Source organism: Crocodylus porosus, unplaced genomic scaffold, assembly GCF_001723895.1.
Source record: "Crocodylus porosus isolate Cpor-Errol unplaced genomic scaffold, CroPor_comp1, whole genome shotgun sequence".
NCBI lineage: Eukaryota > Metazoa > Chordata > Crocodylia > Crocodylidae > Crocodylus > Crocodylus porosus.
In genome coordinates this window covers 9,596,608-9,615,947 of record NW_017728936.1, presented here as the reverse complement: position 1 = coordinate 9,615,947, position 19,340 = coordinate 9,596,608, and the positions used below count along the sequence as shown (strand labels likewise).

At 46.7% G+C, this 19,340-nt stretch overlaps 1 protein-coding gene across 2 annotated transcripts in view; it reads left to right on the top strand.

The window, feature by feature from the left end:
* The first annotated feature begins 399 nt into the window (after nt 1-399).
* The window catches only part of ARHGEF12 (Rho guanine nucleotide exchange factor 12), a 47,901-nt gene continuing 28,960 nt past the window's right edge, over nt 400-19,340 (top strand). The window contains exons 1-12 of one of the 2 annotated variants that reach the window (XM_019547061.1): nt 400-423; nt 1,034-1,122; nt 2,758-2,814; nt 11,962-12,060; nt 12,483-12,532; nt 13,419-13,476; nt 14,381-14,559; nt 15,146-15,223; nt 15,838-15,957; nt 16,615-16,746; nt 17,806-17,877; nt 18,694-18,786. In XM_019547061.1, the coding sequence (XP_019402606.1) occupies nt 12,494-12,532; nt 13,419-13,476; nt 14,381-14,559; nt 15,146-15,223; nt 15,838-15,957; nt 16,615-16,746; nt 17,806-17,877; nt 18,694-18,786 (771 nt within the window). In that variant the 5' untranslated portion in view covers nt 400-423; nt 1,034-1,122; nt 2,758-2,814; nt 11,962-12,060; nt 12,483-12,493. The remainder of the gene's footprint in view (nt 424-1,033; nt 1,123-2,757; nt 2,815-11,961; nt 12,061-12,482; nt 12,533-13,418; nt 13,477-14,380; nt 14,560-15,145; nt 15,224-15,837; nt 15,958-16,614; nt 16,747-17,805; nt 17,878-18,693; nt 18,787-19,340) is intronic. The other variant, XM_019547062.1, reaches the window with a different exon arrangement.

Below are 19,340 nucleotides of genomic sequence, written 5' to 3'. Positions count from 1 at the left end.
GTAAGCACTGTAATAAATTCATTTTTTGAAATTGGGTGCCATTCAGTTTGCAAAAGTTTTATGGAGGGGTGCCTTGAATCCAAAAAGGTTGCGAGCCGGTGCTCTAGTGCTGAGACCACTGGAGTTGTGATCCTGATTCAAGACTGCTACTTCTGGTTTTGCTGCTGGGATACTGGGAGACCTGGGATAAGTCCTGCAGACCTTTAGCCCGGTTTACCAAACTGTAAAATGAGGCTGATGATCAGCTCACGAGAATTTGTTTTGTTGAAGTGGAAATACAGAGGATTTGGGGATCTCTGTGAAAAGTGCTTCGGAAGGGCAACATAGTCTTATTCTTGCTTGGAATAAAAGCATCGGAAGTAAAATGTGTTTCACTAAACGTTTTCTTTTCTTTTTCAGGTTTCCCCTCAAAAAACCTACAAGGTAAGAACCTGGAATTTTCCTGCTCACCTATACTGCAAGTCGCTAACTTTTTAATGCCGTAAACTACTTAAAACAAAAATAGATTAGGAATCGGTGTCTATTGCTGAGTGAGGGCCGTGAAATGCCTAGATCAGGACAGTTAGCTCAAAATATAATTGTTGACATACCCAGCGTGGATGGTATAGTGTTACTGCTTTGCATGTCAGCAAAGCGCAGCGGCTGGTGTCATTCAGGATTTGAGATGGTCATAGGAAGTGACTGTAGGTTGGTACTTGTTATACAGGCTTTTGCCTCTTAAATATTTGCTCCAATGTTTGTGTTTTTATTTTAAAAAGAAGTTCTTTAGAGGGGTTTTTTAGGGAGCTGTTGATGTTTTCAGAGAGAAGGGTGTGTTTTCCTTTACCCCTTTGTAACTTGAATTCATTTGTAAAGTGAAATTTGGCAACAGCTTGGATCATAGGAAAGAGCTTAATTGCTTTGAGTGTTTGCAAAGGTGGGTGGGATGTTAGCTTCTCTGATACAGTCACCCACTTTTTGTAACAAAGTTTCAGATCTAACTGATTCCCTTACCCTGATGCAATCCCAAATTGATTGCTTTTGTTGGACACAGGCATGGCAGCATTCTGAGCAGAGAGTCTCCAGCTGACAAGAAGCAGAAGGTTGAACGCTGCATCAGTGCACACGACTTTGATCCTACAGGTAAAGTCCTCAAAACATAATTCAGCTCTAGTATTTGAAGGATAGTAGGGTAGAGGCGGGTAGCTGGGTTCTGACACTTCAAGGAGGACAGCATTCAGGTGCTATTCAGTACTTGCACAAGCTTTCTGACACGCTGGGACGTCTCAGTGAATGTGAACAACTTGATTACGCTTAATGGGTTTTCAGCTGGGCAAAAAATAGATCTAAACCAGTGGTGTCAGAAATAGAGTTCAGAAACAAGATGTGTCCCAGGTTTTCCATTAGTGAATATTGTAGGTCTGGTTGATCTAATAAAAGAGATCACCTCTGGCATGCTGACTGTTGTAGGTTAGAGTTGGTCTTTCCTAGCTCAGTGGGGCAGAAGTGGATATGTAAAGTCCTATGGGTCTTGGGCAGTGACTTAGTTCAAACTTCATTGCATTTGACCCCTCCCTGCAATCTCTGGGATGAGTCTACCCTTTCAAGCACTTAACTTTAAAAAAAATATAGTATTTCTGGACATGTACATTTTTCCCTTTTTTTCCTTTTTTACTTTCTGTACCTTCCATGAAGCCTTGGACTATCTTTGTCAGCTCCAGAGTCTCTTGCTGTCTCTTGTTTTAGGCTGCATGCAGAGTCTTCCTCCTCGTCCTCCTAAGCAACTAACCCAGTGACTGTTACATGTGTTCACAGACCTGTCTGCCAGGCTGTCCTGGGAGCCTCCTGGCCCAAGCAGTGCGTGTGCTTCTCATGCTTGTGAATTCCACTGTTGAGCCCTCTAATTCCTTTGGGGACAGTAGGACAGAGGAGAATTGAATCTGAGGGTTGTAGACCTTGTAGGACGTGTTCTTGTACAGAGCAGTTCAAGCTGACGTTGCAAATCATACTGTTGCAACACTTCTACCAGTAGCTGCATGGTTCCTCCCTTGTGCAAAGAACAGATTATTTTTAAAAGGGACTTTTAAAGTGCATTAAAAAAAATACACTGGGAGAGGGAGGGAGAGGCTACATGTAACGTTTATCTCCGTCTTCTTTGCTTTTAGGGGTGGGGGAGATTACATACTTTGATTTAGGTTGAGTTGGGAGAAGGTTGCAGCATCTGGAACTGCAGGTTCAAGAAACAGCGTTTGAAAGCAAACTCTTCTGGGAAGGGGGGAGAGTTCTCAGGATCCTGGAAATGCCTTCCTTTTGGTTGAGGGCTGCCGGCCTTCTCCAGCGTTGGTTGGTGTCTAGTCTGGTAGATGGACTCTGTTGCAGCCTCCATAACACCTGCCTTTGGGGAAGGTGAATTCAGAGCATTGTGCAGTCTTACTTATGCAAAGTCTGTTTATTGTGGCAATAGGTGTCTTGGAGTGTGCTCACTCACAACACTGTTATTCTGAGCAGTTTGTGTAGCTCGTAGGAGAGAACCTGTTGCATTTAGTACTCTGTGACGGGCCCTTCCTGACTAGTGTTACCTGTGTTCACACCTTACTCCAAGTGCTCCCACTTGCGTGGTGTTCATGCCCTATTTGTGTCTTGCACGATTTAACCCGATCACATAAATCGTTCTGGGTTTTGTTTTTTTCTTTAATGAAGTTTTTTTTTTTTTTCCGTCATGTTTGGTCTCCATGTTTTCTATATCTCTCTTTCTCCTTCTCTCCTGCTCCCATGCAGATAGCTCCTCCAAGAAGACAAAGTCTAGCTCGGAGGAGAGTAGATCCGAGACGTATGGTAAGCTAAAGCAGCCACTGCAGCCTTGTCCTCTTCAGTCTGCTCCATGCTTCCTGTCTGTGCACCGAGGCCTTTGCCCTTCACCTGTTCTGCATGGTGTGCTTTGCAGCAGGGCGATGGGTGCTTGGGTTTTAATGTGGCTTAAATGTATAAGCTTGTAGCTGCTGGATACTAACCTATGTGTGGCAAGCCTAGGCTGTCTGCCATGTTCTCCTGTCTTCTGTTCCCAGTTGGGAAAGTGTTGTGACTGCTGTTTTTGGAGAATTTCTGCCACCAGATCCTCAGGGAAGCACACCGACATGTTTAACTCCCGTTGGATTTTCTAGGGTTTCTTGCTGCGTCTTGCTTTCACTGCAAGAGGTTTGTCTCAGCATTTGCTCTCGGCATCACGGACAGAATTTCTCGTATCAGTCCTGTTTAAGGTCCCTAACCTGGAGAAATGTTTCCATTTGAACCCCTGTGTTATGATAGGCTCCTGCACTTTGTGTTGAGCTGTGTTTTGGGATGTATATATAATTTTAATGAAACCAGGCACTTTGTGTTTTGTAAAAGTAATAGCTTCCCTGGAACTCGCATCAGGCTTCACCTTCCTGTTTTGTGAGTCCTCTTAGGCCAGTGGAGCTTGGCCCATAACAGCTAAGAAAAGCCTACATGCACCTTCAGGCTGAGCCATGGTAGAAAACATCTTGTATCAGATATAGCCCGTGTTTGCTCACCCTCTCCTCCTTTGCCTGTTGACCCCCTTTATTCTGCGCCCAGCTTGGTGTTTCTTAATTGAACTTTAAAGAGCTCTGCAGCCAGGAGCCAGGCTCTGTTCTCATTGGCATCTGCCTCCGACCCACAAGGTTGATGAGAGTCCTGCTGGTTAGGTACGTGATCGTTCAGTTATAGATCTGGCAGCGTCTTGCCTGTGGGACAGTCTCAAGACTGTTTGGACCCACGTGCTTCCAACCCAGCAGGGTCTATGCAAGGTCCAGATAATTGTCTCCGGATCTGAGCACGTGGCACAGGAGGGACTCCCTGTATAAAACTCTTCCTTGGTCTTGGGACTCTGCAGTTCAGTTTCTCTAGGCCCCAGGCCTTGGGCTTTGCCTTTTCAAGCAGTCTCGGTTCTTTTGGGCATTCTCCGTGAAGCCCCAGTGATGTAGGCGCCGTTTTATAGCTCAGCTTTTTGGGGTTGTGTGGCAGATAAAGGAAGGCACACTTCTTAAACACCCCTAGTCCTTAATCTGCTTTACTATTAGACAGTTCAGGAGACTTTTAGATACGGGCAAAACAAAACACAGCAGAAAAGCCTAAATGCAATCCCCTCCCCTCCCTCTCTGTAGCCTCATTTCTCCTGGAAGTCTTTGTGAGGGAAGCCCTTTTCTGTCCCCACCTCCAGGAGCCCCTTTCTGTCCCCACTTCACCAGCTGTGTTTGTTTGCTGTAGCCAAAGGCCCAGCTCCCTTGCCACTTTTTCCATCAATGACACCTGCTTTTTCATTTCTTCCACTGGGACTTTTGTCCCTTCTGCAGCCCAGTGGGGAGAGGAGAAACTTGGTTAGAACTAACCAGTGTTTATGCCCCCATTTTGGCTTCAGGCTAGATCTATATTGAGGTTTGCTGCCAGGGCTATGTTAGGTAAGCATGTTTAAAAACATTTTTAAAAGCAACTCTATCTGGCGTAGCTATGCCAGCAACACCTCCCATCGAGGTACGATTTCTGCAGGAAAAACTCCAGTATCGCTATATGGGCAGAGCCTTAGTAGAGTAGGTGAGTCCCCTGCAATTTTCTGTCCCTGCTACAGAAGTGGGTTTTCCACTCTGCAGTGAAGATTGAAATAATCCTATTTCAAAAAAGCAGAAGTTATAATTTGCTGTGGACGCATTCCCTAAATTGTCAGGCTGTCTCCCGAGGAGCTTTGGGAGGGCCTTGTCCAGGTGCAGCTCTGGGCCTGTCTGCTGCATCCAGAAGGAAGGAACCAGGAAGTTCCTTGCCTGAAGATCTTGCATCAGCATTTTATATTGTTGCTGCTGACAGTCTAATGGTGAGTCTTTTGCCAGTCCGTAGTTAGCCACTGCTTCTCAACTGCAAGTCCTGGCTCGTTGGTGACCTGGCAGCTGTGCTGGCCAAATCCCAGCCTTGGGCCTCCAGTCCTTTGTGCCTAAGTCTGCTTTGCTGTTGCAGACTGGAAGAGCAGACAGACTACGCCATGTCGACTACAGGAAATGTTTGATATTCCTCGTGGAATGTATCTGTGTTTATACTAGTCCCTAACAGTACATTGTCCTGGCTTTTCATGGATGTATAAAGAAACATGACTTCCTACCATAAGTCTCTACTTCCCCCAAAGTTTCCTGCAGATGCTCTGTGTGCAGGAGCACAGCGCCCAGTTTCCACTCCTCCTTCCTTTCTGATAGCCTTTGCTGGGTTAGACCTCATCCTGTGTTCTCGCTCTCCCCCTAGCTTTTTCCTAGCCTTGTGGTATGCGTGGAGAAGGCTGCTGTTTGCTTTGGATGGGACCAAACTATTTAAGAACCTACAAGTAGAAATAGTGAACTTACACTTTTTTTCTTGCTGGTGACTAGTTTTTAACTCGATTTTTGGCTTGCCATCAGGAGATGAGTAACAGAAATGTCTTGAATGGCAAGAGAAAAATGAGGTGTGGCTTTCAGATGTGTGTTTGTTCTTCAGAGCTCTTGAAATCCCACTTCGGAGGAGCAATAAGCCAAAAGCCCTTGAGTGATGCTATTAGTGGTTGACTATAGAGCTTGGCAGGCAACCCCACTGTAATGTCTTGAAGTTAATTGCAGGCTCTCTAGCATGAAACGAGTTTGACATCTTTCAGAAAAGCAACCGCCCTTCTCTTATAGGTCCGTGTTTAGTGAAGATTATCATAAACGATTGCCGGTGTAGTTTGAGGATTGTGACACAACACTGTTCAGTACCATAGTATTATGATGCAGTTGAACCTTTTGTTGCATGTGTTGGATGCCTGTTTTCTATGGAAGGCAGCTTCATCCCTTTAAATGGGTTTCGGACTAAAATTTAGCAGCCGGGATCTCGGTATGAGTCATTACTGTGCCGGTTGCACTCGTTTTATGGCAGATAGCTTGGGGATCTTTCAAGGTCTTTTTTTGTAACGCTGTCTTCAAAGTGCATTTCCTTTTACATTTAATGTTAGGTCATGAGGTGCAGTAAATTCTGAGAATTAATTCTCTTGTTCTCATAGATGGGATTAAAGTGGCTTTTGGTTTCATTTTTAAAATTCAGATCCTTTCCCTGTTGATACTTCCCTAGTGCCCTAGCTCCTTTGTTCTCTCTTCTTGCATACCCCTTCTCTGCATTGTTGCTTCCTGCCATAGCCACCGTCTTTCTAGCCATTGAGCTTTGAAAGGTCTCTGTGGATTGACTCATCATTGTCCTTATGGCTTAGAGTGCAAATGGCACTTGGCCACACTGATGGGGCATGTGTTGCTTCCCTGGAAAGTGTTGTTTCTATCTAATAATCTTTTATTCCATGTCTGTATAGCAAGGACCCCAAAATTAACTTTGAGAGCGGCCTTCAATGCTGTTTACTGACTTCAAATAGTTATTTATCCCTTTGCATTTGAGGAGTCATTTCATTTTCCATCTAATGGAAAGATGTGAGGAGTGCTGGTCGTCAGGTTATTTGCCATGGAGAGCCTAAATATGTTGGCAAGAAGTGGCCAAAATACTGAATTTCTATCCTGGGGGAAATTCTGACATTTCAACATTTATTCTTACCTGAACGTGGAACAATTGGAAATAACTGAGCTTTTGCTGAACCAAATTCTGAATAATTTGAGTAAAAAATTTAAAAAAAAAAAAAAAAAAATCTAGAAACCCCCTTGGAATGAATTGCTTTGATGTTCTCAAACTGGAACTGACCCCAAAATGCTTGCTCTCATGTCGGTTGGCTGGTGAACTGCATTGCCCATTGAGGCATAGGTCTCCATGGGAAGGTGTAGGCCAGGAACCATCTTGTCCCATTCTTCCATATGGGCCAGCCTCCCTGCTTGGACCACTTCTCCCTTAATATTGAGTCATGAGATGCACATGAGGCCCCTTGCAGCTCCCCAGAGGGAAAGGTGTGTTGCGTTAGGTGAGCTGTGGTTTGCGCTTTTCCTCCAATGCGTCAGGCTGCCTCCAAGGCGGTCTTCTGGGGACTTGTAATGACCTGACAGCAAATGAAGTTGAATGTTTGGCTGAATGAATGCTAAATGTTCAGGGCAGCGTGGAAAAATGAAATATTTCAATTTGGACAGAACTGACTTGAGAGAGATTTTATTTCTGTGTCCCTGATGGAGGAGCAGCCTTCTAGCAAAATGCACACTTCCCTGCGAACAGCTTTGAATGTGCATGCTTCATCACCAAATCATTGCAACAGCTTTAGAAGGGGCTAAAGAAATAAGTTAAAGACACCAAAGGACTTTCTCTGTGTGACTTTCTGACTTAGTTGTGATGCTCCGACAGTCTCTCACAGGCCTAATAACATGTAGGAAGGGAGGTGCAAAAAAGCTCTTCAACAGGAACTATAGAGAGACTCAGAATACAATTGTCCAAACTGACTGGGGTCACCACCCTTACAAGTACCGTGGAATCGATGAACACGAGAGGTTAGGACCTTGATTATTTTTCCTGTCCTACAAAAGGCAGTGTTCCCTACAACCGTGCTTGAGTACTGGGTCAGCAATGACTCGGAGGGGGATAAAGGGTGACTGTTGAATAATTGGTGTCTAAGATTTCCTTGGAATTCTCCCTTCCTAGTACTGACCAAGCCCAAACCTGCTTAACTAAAATACATAACAATCTCTCTGATATGGTATGGCTTCAGGCCAAGAGCACAATAGTCTTTTTCTGTATGTAATGGAGATGAGGGCTTTTTTTTTCTTCTCTAAATTAGTTGCTTAAAAAAAATAACCCAAACCTTAAAGCACCCATTAGGCTCCATAATATAAAATGAAATACAGTAAGCATCATTAAGTCGGTCTCTGCTGTGGGGACAGTATTCCTTGTCAGGGGATGTAAGGCATTCTCCCATGGAGAAATGTTCTTTATTGCTTGTCTGACCAAGCACTCAGCTGGAAAGATGGAGTTTGTAAGGTGGGATTTCCAAAGCTGGGAGCCTCAAGGCATCACTGTGGGTATGGACTCCTCCTTTTGGAAATAGAAACATGCAGGATTTGAATGACATCTCTAGAGACAAGAGACCTGATTGAAGGCTCCTGCTAACTATTTTCTAATGCATCTTTGCAACATGTCCACGCTGGTGGCGTGTGCGTTGGTGACAGCAAGTCATGACGCTAGAACAGCTCACTGAAAATGTGGTGGTATCATGTCCTGTCACACTCAAGTGGCTCCTGGCTTTTTGTGAGGCCGCTCACTGATGGTTCTCCAGCTGTTCAAAGCTGGGGGTGAAATGAGGGATTACTCCTGGCCTGATCTCAGTGATATGAAAACAGAAACGTAAGTTCAAGGAGAGAACTGAAGTGTGTTCTTTTCTAGCTTGATTGTGTGTAATGTAACTTATTTAAAGAATGGCAGTGGGGGTCTGTGTTTTGAAATTCTTTCCTTGCTGCTGTTCCCCACTCCCTGTTGCAGGCAAAAATTACTGTGTTGGGTAGATGGTTTGTGGCGGGTTCTTCAAAGAAAGGGTCCAGTAAATCCATGAAGAAATATCATGGTAATTGGGTCTCTTATTCTCAGCAAACATGGTATTGCTATCAGGTAGCTGAATCTAGGGAATCAATTGAACACACTGTTTTGTTGATAATATTTGCAATTTTACAGCAGTTTGGAAGCCTACCTGTGCCTCAATCACTATAATAAATTCTAAATACCTATATATTTTGGTATATGATTTGGGGTTTTTTATCATGGAAAATCAGAGCTTCCCCCTGCCCCCTTAGCTCATCAGGATGCAGGTCCAGGCCCCTCACTCACCACCCACAGCCTCTCCACCACCCCAACCCTGCTGGGGGGGCCCCCAGCTGCCAGGGCTATCGGGCCAGGGACACAGGTTTGCAGTGTCCTGCTACCCGTGGCAGTGCCTGAGCCGTGGCTGCTGCTCGCGGGAGGCAGTGGCTCCTGCCACACCTCCACCCTGCTGCTCCCCACCTCCTGGGGTCTGCATGGCCTAGCGGGTGGGACCTGGCATGGCGGAGCAGAGCAGGGCTGGGCAGGGGAGCTCAGTGCTGCTACTGGGAGCTCGCACCACCATGGTGAGGCACCCTCTGCCTGCTCGGCAGCAGTGAGGGGCACAACTCTGCACCCCCCCCCCCACTGCTGGATAGGTAGGCGGCACCTTGCCAGGGCAGTGCAGGGCTTGCAGCAGAAGGGCCCTGCCCCATTCTGCCCTGCTGTGCTGGGTCCTACCTGCTGGGCCGCGAAGACCCCGTGGGGGAGTGCAGCCAGGTGAGGAGCCGAAGCCCACAGCAGGTAGCCTGTCGTGTGCACAAATCTGAGGGGCATGTGCCTCCCTGGCCCATCTCCCCACTCTCCCCAGAGTGCATGCAGCAGCGGGGAGCCAGCCCTCCCCCTCTGCCCCCCGCCAGATGAGCCATCCATGGCCTCATCCTGCTCCCCAGCCAGGCCCTATGGTTGCCCATGGCCCCGGGTCCCATTCCCCACACACCACCCAGGCTGGGCAGCAGCCCCATTCCCAGCCCTGCCCAACGCCCTCCCTATGGGGGCCTCAATCCCCCCTCTTCCCCCTGCCAGACTTACCTGTGGGAGCTGCTCCCCAGGCTGCCTGGTGGCCATGTGCATGTGTGACCGCGTACACACGGCACCCCTGCCTGACCTGACCTCGTCCTGCTCCCCCCACCCCCTTGCGGGCTCCAGCTGTGCCAGCCTGCCGAGAGCTCTCTGCAAAAGTGGAAAGTCTGTGCGTTTCTCTGTTAAAATGAAAAATCCACGGTTTTTTCTAGGTTAAACGTGAAAATCCAAATTTTTTTTCCGTGGGAAATAGAAAACCCAGATCCCTGGTGATGCCCTCAGTTCAGTTAAGATCATTCACAGCCAGCCTGATGGGGAGCTCTCCAAGAAGCATGTGCTTGATTAGCTTACGCGGTGCTGGAAGAGTTAGTGGCAAACAGTTTCTGACCCCTTTGGTACTTGTTGGACTCCTCTGCCCCTTGTCAGATTGGTTTGTTCTGTAAAATTTAAAGGGAAAGCAGAAGCCAGCTTGCATGGTGAGATGTAAGGAATCTAGCTGCATGCGGCACCTTTTTGAGCAGCGCGGAGTGTAAATAGCATTATCTGCACTCTGTTTACTGGCACGTATTAGCTCGCCCTCCCGCGCTGCCAGGTTCAGCGGAGGAGAAAAGTCACGGATGCATCAGTCTCCTGCACTGCTGAATCTGGAAGAGAAATTAAACAATGTGGAGAATAAAGGGTTAATGCAGTCAGGCCTGCTCTGTGCCTTTAAACCAGGAAGGTTCTTATTAGTAGAAAGATTAGCTGAGGCCTTACTGAAAACCTGTACATCTGGCAGCAGCATTTAAAATGAGCCTTTTTTTAATGAAATAGCATGTGTTCGGTTTCCCACACCCCGCCCTGGGGCATCGTTCTTCTGAAGCGAGGCTTAGAGAAACTTGGTCATGTAGAAAGGCAGGAGGCGAGAGAGGGAGGCATGCGTTTTCCTTGCGGTAAATGAGGCTGTGAAGGGGAGGATGCTGCCTTTGGCCATGGCCACCCTCTGTTTTGGTCCGGTCCATCCGCTCCAAGCACATGGCTGAGGAAAATGAGTGCTTTAAGTTCGGGAAGGAGAGGGGATCTGCTGTGAGACGATGTTGTGCCCAAAGGGCTGGAGTGAAGCGTGCAGTGTCCTCGGAGACCCCAGGGGTGATGTGCTCAGCTCTCATTCACTTCTGCAGAGCTGCGCTGGTCCAGAAGTGAGGTATGCCTGGGGTCAGGCCCAGAATTTCTTCCATGTCCCACAGCCTCTCACCTTTAAAATCATATTCCAGACAGGTATGGTCTTATTCGAGCAGCTTCTTCATGGACCTGTGGGCTCCTGCCTTGCCACTGCCTTCACCAGAAATAGCTACAAATTAAGTCACTGAAGGTTGCAATGAAGAAGCTCCATTTCCACCTTGCATCCCCGGGGAAGAATTTTGCCTGTTGCTTTGTAAGATGACACATGGATGGATGATTGGAAAGCATGGCCCTTGATCGCAGTTTGTTTCTTGTTTGTATTGCACTAAGTGTCCAAAGTCCCATGGTATACAGACCTCATGGAAATAGCCTCCCTTCCCCAGAGAACGTGCCGTCTGATGCACTAAGCTGCTGGTTGCTGTTCGTTAATATGTTGACTAATGATGGGGGATAGCTCAGGGGATTGGTTAGGAGCACTTTGCTACTTCAAAGCACTGTACAAAATAAATTAATTTGTCTCGGCAGCTGTATTTTTAGCTCGGCTGTAGTGCTTCCATTTCTCTAGCTTGATGACATAAGGCATCTTGCCCTTGGTGTCACAGTCTGTCAAAGGATGAACAGGAGAATTTGGGACTTCCTGGGGTTTGGCTGGGCTTGAAGAACAAAACAGTCATGGCTTGTGCTTTACTCCTGCAGCCCTGGCTTTGTGAAATGTCCTCCCACCTGAGCCGAAAAAGGGCCGTGAGGCTGGTTGGTTTCCGGGGAAGCGTGGCGGTTCGGTTCTGAGCTTGTGCTGGCTGTGGTGATTTTAAATTGTTTAAATTGTTGTGAGGGTAATCTTGCTTGGCACAGTCAGGAGTGGAAAGGGGGCTGTCCAGTACTGGGAAATCAGATTATTTTGTGGGGAGAGGGCAGATGTCTTCAGTGGTTCATGTTCATGGCTGCTTTCCTTCAAGACCAGCTTTTATCTCGAACGTTGTCTGATGTGCCTGAGCTGTCTGAATCTCTGTTGTACATCTCTGCTCAATATAACCAAAGCAATAAGCTTGACCCTCCTTGACATTTGTGTCTGTTTCTGGACTGATGCTTTCTTCACATCTCTGATATTTTTTCCCCTCCTGTCTTTTCATAGAAGTTTCATTCGGTGCTCTGTGATGATCTGGTAGGACACTGTTTTGGATTGATGCCTAGTTTGTGTCTCTGTATTTTTTTTTGCCTTCCTTCTCTGTCTCTCCTGCCTTGTCCCCGACCTTTCTTCTGCAGGTCTTGTTCAGCGGTGTGTTGTTATTCAGCGGGATGAAAATGGATTTGGGCTGACAGTCAGTGGAGACAATCCAGTCTTCGTGCAGTCAGTCAAAGAAGGTAAGACAGTCTGCTGAAATGTGTCAGCCAGAAGGTTTCCATCCAAGCAAAAGGAAGTGGGAGGAGGACTTTGGAAGTTTTCCTCAAGGGCAAGGTAGATATAGCTGTGGCAGGGGCCTCTCTACAGGGTCTGAACTGAACCAAGTTGTTTCACATCCTGTACCAGGGAGAAAGTCAAAGAGCTCTCTTTTTGTAAATGGTGGGATTGTGGTCACGATGTGTTGTCTTTAGGATGAAGTCATAACTCCTGAAGTCTAGAGAGTCCTGAGATTGTACTCTGCTTACCTGGGTTCTGGAGGGAAGGGAAGCTGGGTTGGGGCACAGGGTTTTGTATGGGGTTGCCTACAGTTCCCTGGATACTTAGGAAATTACTGGAAGCGGAAATGGTGTAGTAAATCATGGCCTTTTTTTTTTTGCCTTAGATGGAGCAGCCATGCGGGCTGGAGTTCAGACAGGTGATCGAATTATCAAGGTACGGATGCCCGTGACATTGGAAACAGATCTGCTCTCTTTGCAAAGACGCTCTGTTCTGTGGCTCCCATTAATATGTTGACACTTGCCTAATGTGACTGAGGCATCCTCTCCTTGGCCTATATTTATAGTATAGGCAAGAAGTATGAGAAGCTGCTAGGGATGTTGGCTTTAAAATGGAGAGCCTTTTCATTTTGGAGCCTCCTCTGCAAACTTGTGCATGTAAAAGGACTCCAGTTTCACACACGGAACAAATGAGTACAAGATATGGGAGCGGGAGCAATTGATAGCCAGGGGATCGGAGTGTTTTACTTTACACCTGCGTATCCCTAAATCCATGCTCCTTTTTAGTCCTGAACAAGTAAAATTGAGGCAGTTGACTGTGAACTAACCTTGACGAGCCAGTGCATGAATTCTTAGGGTGAAATCTTGGCTTCGTTGCAGTTAGTGGCAAAACACCCACGGTTTCGTTGCATCTGGGATTGCAATCCAGGTGAACAAATGAGGGAACTGAACCTGGCTAGGATACATTCATACTATTTTCTTCACCACATCTGGCTTTTAAATGCTGGGCCTTTCCTCCCTGCACAGGGAGAAATCTTCTGTTTTCTTCCTGCAAGCAAATGCGATGCTCTCCTAATGTGTTTACAGGGAGAAGGAAGATTTATCAGACACCTTCTGCGGTGCAGCATCTCAAAGGAGATGTATCCCACTAGTACTGTGAGGGCCTGGAGAAAGGGAGATTAAATCCTGTGTAGTGGCTCATCTCTGTGTTGCAGTTGGACATGTGGTACAAGGCTTTCTGAAGCAGTTTCTCCCAGGGCCAGACACAGAAAGGTTCTCACTTTTTTTTTTTTTTTCGTTTTTTTGTTCCCCATCCCCACCAGGTGAATGGGACTCTTGTAACACACTCAAATCATTTGGAGGTGGTCAAGCTGATCAAGTGTAAGTAAACACAGGCTATTGCTTATTTGCAGTGCACTCCTTGAAGCTATTAAGGGGAAGGAGTGTTTAAGCGGTCTAGCAGGAAGTCCTCGAGTAGCAGATGCTAGAGTCTGGCTGGGCTGTTGTCCATCATGCTACCTGTTGAATATTGCTGTAGTTCTTTCACAGCAGGGCTAGCAGGATGAAACTTGAGGTAATTTGGAGTTTCTGTGAAAGATGGGGAAGGTTTTGTCATACTGCAGCTGAGTTAACAGTGGAAGAGAAACAGCAAAATGGTACCCCCCCCCCCCGTCTGAAATTACTCCCCCATCCAATCTCATGCAGCTCCTCTGATTTTGTCCCTTAATAATTACCCAGGCTCTAACTAAAGCAGAGCAATCTTTGGGGATCTACAGCAGAGGCGTAGCAAGGTCATTGAGCACCTGAGGGGGGAGTGGTGGGGTATGCTTATCACTGTAGATGGGGGGACAGGGTTGGGTGGTTACGGAAGGGGATGGGAAGCCTTTCCTTCCCAGGTATATTCCTGCTGCTGCTCTGACAACGTCAGCTTGGCTTTGCTGGCAGCAGCCCCTTGACTGGGCTCTCTGGAACCTGCTCCTGGTGTTTGCTTTCCCACAGTTAAATGCGCATTGGGTGCAGGGCTGTGACGAAGACTCCTTGGGGTTGGGGGAGAACCATTCTGCCTGCACCACGTGTCCTCCACAGATCAGCTGCATGCAGACTCTGGTGTGAGAGGAGTGAGTTAGTCTCCAGGGTGCAACTCTACCTTGCTGCCATCAGTGTCCGTAGTTGCCATCCTGACAGAGGCTGGCCTGCTCCTCGTGCCTGGGGGGACAGCAAGCGCCACAAGGAGTGGATTGTAAATGTGTCTGAAACATGAATTGCTCTTGTCCTCCTCCCACAGCGGGTTCCTATGTAGCTCTCACTGTGCAGGGGCGCCCACCAGGGTCGCCCCAGATTCCGTTAGCTGATTCCGAAGTGGATCCGGCAGCATTCGGGCATATGTCACCCATCATGACCTCTCCCCATTCGCCTGGCACGTCTGGAAACGCAGAAAGGATTACCAGCCCGGTATTAATGGGGGTAAGAGTCTGAGGGCAGTCTGCAGCCATGCTTGAGCAGTAAAAAAAAATGCATTAATGTTTCATCTCAGGGGAGGTCTCTCTTTCAATTCTGGATCAAGCAACAAACAAAACGGACTGTTGCAAGTAAGCCCTTGCTTGTCCACATGGAAGAAGCCTCATACAGCTGAGCATGGTGTTCCTTTGGACTCACGTGGAGGCAGTAGGGCTACATTGTCAAGGGAGCCCTGTGGAGCCGCATTAGTAGAAGTGCTTGATGTAAGGGCATAATTTCTGCTTCTGCCTGCATCCACCAGGCCATCATTTCTATTAGCATGCAAACAGCAAGAAGCACAGGCATATAGCAACAAAGAGGAAATGAGTAAGTGCTTCTGGTCACTCATCTAAAACGAAAGTCATGATAGTTAAGCTCAGCCGTAAAAGTGGGTGGAGATAGATCGTGTAGGATAATGTTAACGGAAGCGTTAAGCATTCTGGAAAGTTTTGTCAAGACCTCGGGTAGTATAGAGGGTAAGTGAGCATGTCTGTATTTTTTCTTCCAGGTGCCTTAACTCGATTCTCTCCCTGTCTCTTCCCTTTTTCCCCAGGAGGAGAACAATATTGTTCACAACCAGAAAGTGGAGATTTTGAGAAAGATGTTGCAAAAGGAACAAGAGCAGCTGCAGGTACTGCAGTATCGATCAGTGGGTGATGGTGGGGGGAAGGGGCTTGAAAATGGGTCCCAGGTGTTGGATCCTTCATTGGTCCCATCTCTATCAATCCCTATGCATTCTGTAACCTGACCACCAAAAAGGGGCTATCCCCCAGTGTCTGAACAGAGATCTGCCAAGCAGTTTGTGCTGATGGTCTCCATAGTTCAAGACTTCTTCCATCCTTACAAGAAAGAGAGGGGTTTCTTAACGTATAGCTTGCTTCATCTTTGCTTTAATCCAAAGTGATGTGAGCCTCCCTCACTCCTGCTAGGCACCCCTTAGAATTAGACCCCAGGTTTAGCTTTGGTTAAGCACTTGCTTTAAGAGATTCTTATTGGGAATTTTTTTTCCTTGTAGTTAGTTGGCAGAGCAGAGGCAGGAGGGCTATATAAAACATAGGTGGTGCGACATCCAGCTTCCACAACGGTAGGCATACCACTAAGTCTAGCTAATGGCATTTATGCTGTGAGCAAACTGCATAGAAATTAGTGTTTCAGAGACATGAAAGTGAAATGAAGATTAGTCACTGACTGCAGCTGTAGGCCTAGCTGGGGAAGAGCTCACTGAATGCCCATACAACTTTTCAGTCCTTACAGGAAGATTACAGCCGAACACCTACCCCACGACTGCTCAAGGAGATTCAGGAAGCCAAGAAACACATCCCTCAGCTGCAGGAGCAACTGTCCAAAGCCACAGGCTCTCCTCAGGTAAGGGGAGTATTCAGGCTGCTTGAGGAAGAAGCATCTTGGGTTGCGCACACATCCTTGATTGTTTGCACAAGCAGACTGCAACCCGTAGGTATAGTTGCTCTCGGAAGGCCTGTTACATTATGAATGAATCTGTTTTGAAATGGGGTTTACAGGTTGGTGAAAAATTGGTGGTCTTACAGGTGCTGCATGTGCCAAACTTTTAATCCACAATCACGCATGGTATGTTTCCCCATGTTTGAGCCCCGAAGAGGGAGTATGAAACAGCTGTGATTGTGTATTAATAATTTGATCTTTACATTTTTTATTTCCCTCTGTTGGTTTCAGTTAAATCTGTAGAAACGTCCTTGCAATTCAGAATAAGTTTAACTTGAATTGAAAGCTGTTTACCAACACAGATTTTTTTCCCCCATTGTCTGTACGCCAGTGACTTCCATTTCAGACTAGTTATGAGGACTGGGCTCTTGCTTCATGAGCCTTTTTCTTAAAAAAATGCTGCAGCATTTTTTTTTTTAAGCTGGGAAGCATATTTTATAGATCGTGCAGGCAGGTCTGCTGTTGAACCTGCTTATCATAAATTGCTTCCTCTTTTAATATTCAGTTCTTACTCTAGTTTGCTGCTTGGACATGTCTCTCAATGTGCTTCCCCTTTCTTAGGATGGAGTTTTGTCCTCCCGATTAGTGGCTGAGTCTTTGCAGATCAGCGAAGTTGAGACGGAGAGTGGGGAAGGGCTGAGCAAAATTGAGTCGAGTGGCGATGGCTCCCGGCCAAACAGTGACATTGCTGATGTAAGTGTTGGAGACCTCTGTGGCTTCATGTTTGCCCTCCTAGGTTTGTTTTTCCCATCGTAGCTGTTCAGATTGACAGCACTATCCCCTGTGTACCCCGGATGTGTTGTCTCTCCCTCGCTTACGTTGCATGTGCAGCGATTTGATGGAGATGCGAAGATGCTGCTCTGAGGAGACTTGACCTACTGGGAAAGGAATACCATGTTGTATGGGGCTGGGTTTTTCTGACATGCTCCCTGTTACCAGGCAAAGCCAGAGGAATGCCAGCATTTGTTAGAATTGAGAGGCGAAAATACAGCATCTTCAAGAACATGTTAATTCTCCGTTTGTGGTCAGAATGACTTAGATGGAGTCATAGGGCAGGTTTCCATAAGGGTGAGGGAAAGCCTCCCTCCTCCCAGATACACTTCAGCCATTAGCTAGCAGTTAGCAAGAGCCTTTTCCTTATAAACCCATCAGCTATCTGTATGCTAATATGGTCCCCTCACTGTATTGTCTCAGCATCTAATCTTTCACAAATCCATTATCTGGTTAGTGCAGGGAAATTAAGATTTTCGTAATGGGGGTGTGGGATGGGTCTGCCACCGGTTCCTTTTGATTTTATTTAGAGCCTGTGAGCGGAGCTTCAAAAATTAGAGGCAGAGGGACCAGGTGTCACTCCCAAATTATCAACATGTCACAACATGTGCAGCGGGAGGGGGTGGAAAAAGTCCAGACTTGCTGTCACTAGGTAATAATGCAGCATTAGTCTAAGGGCCCTGGACAGAGTAGAGTTTACCAGATGGCAGCGTTGGTAATGAAATAATTTCACTAATGTTGAGTTTTCTTCATACAGTTCCCTCGCCTGCAGGTCCTTGGACCACATCCTCAATCTCTCTTCTGAGACTGTGCACATGTGATTTTAGAGTTTAGCTTTTCTTGCCTGTTTCTGCCAGGTTTTTAGTAGCCTGCCTGGGACCAATGTGCAGTTCTGTCCATCGTAGTGCAAGGACGTTGTTGTACCATTTCCTTTTTTCCCAGGCCTAACACTCATCAGATTTGCCTCTCTCTCTTTCCCAGAGTCCTCGGAGTGGCCTGAAGGAGCGAGTTTACCTGGATGAGAGCCCAGAGAAGAGCGAAATTCAGGATACTGTGAGTTCAACACACAAAACATACCAGTGGCTTCTACTCTAATGGGCCCATTAAAATCTTGCTGTTTTCCCTGTTTTCTAAATTGGATATAAATTGACTTGGCTTTAGAAAAATAAAATGCAATTAAGAGTTGCACAGGACGTGTTAATTAGTTAATAAATGTTTATGGAGCTTGAAAGTGAGCCCATTAAGGGATCAGAAATACCTAATCTGCAGTAAAACACCTGGGTCTCCAACGGCTAGAGCTGTCACATAAGTCTTATTCCCTGTCCCCCTACCCTGAACAGAGGAGGACCTTTTCATCCTGCAGCACTGAGTCACTGTTAGGTCTGGGACCATCTGGGATGTGACCTGAGGAACCTTTTGGCAGTGCTGCCTGAGCCAGCAATGTTTCACTGGGGACAAGTCGGAAGGGTTTCCCTTCTCCCATCCGCTCTCATGGCCTCATTCTCTTAAACCAAATGTTTCTGTTTGCAGAGAGAAGCTACTAGGCACATGCCCCCTGCTTCCCATGCTTAGAAATACCTCCTAGGGTGACATGTTTAGAGAGCAGAAGGCCACAGAGTTTCATGTGAGACCTTTCAGTTATGATGTTTCAGAGTAATTGGTAGCTAAGAGGGGAAGTTACAACAGTGCCCTGATATCTCACCACGGAGGGGGGAAAATGGGTACTAAAGACAATAGACTTTGGTCAGTCAAGGGTGACTGTCAAGGATATTAAGGCCTTTTCATTCTCGAAACTGGTGCTGGAGAAAAGAAGCCTTTCTCAAGTGTGTAACTGCATCCTGCATATGTTTCCTTTCCAACCTACTGCAGGATTCACAGTCCAGTGTTGGGAGCCCCTCCTCCCGCATGGCACCTCAGATCATCGGAGCAGAGGATGACGACTTTGACACTGAACACGAGCAGGTTTGGGACCAACACTTTCTATTAGAAACCCACCTCTGGTGTCAGGGGCCGCTGCACCTAATCCCTCCTTCTTTCATTGCATCACAAATGTTTGGTGGTAGGTTTTTAGCACGCAGTTCTTATCTGAAAAATGTAGTACTTTAAAAATAGGGGGAAACAATTCGCTCTGACCTTGTGTAACAGTAGGTGGCACTTCCAGGGTCTGTGCTAAAACGCATCATTCTTTCCATTACCCTTTCTTCTTGCATGTCATTGTAACCTGACTAGAAATTAATCTGCCTTATTTAATTTCCTCTCATTAGTTGGCTTCTATTATAGCTGCAGCAGTATTACAGCCTAGCTTTTAATGTATTTATTCTAATGGTTTTAGTAGTCATTTGCCTTGGATTATATTTCATTATAAAGCATTTAACACACAGAACTGTACTGAAAAGAACAGGGAGGGGGTCCTGAGTTCCTCCTGCTAACAGTGACAGGCTGTGGATGCTGGAGTTGCTCTTACTCCACTCCTTGGCTTAGTGAGCGAATGAGAAACCTTCTGGGTTTCTTTCAGG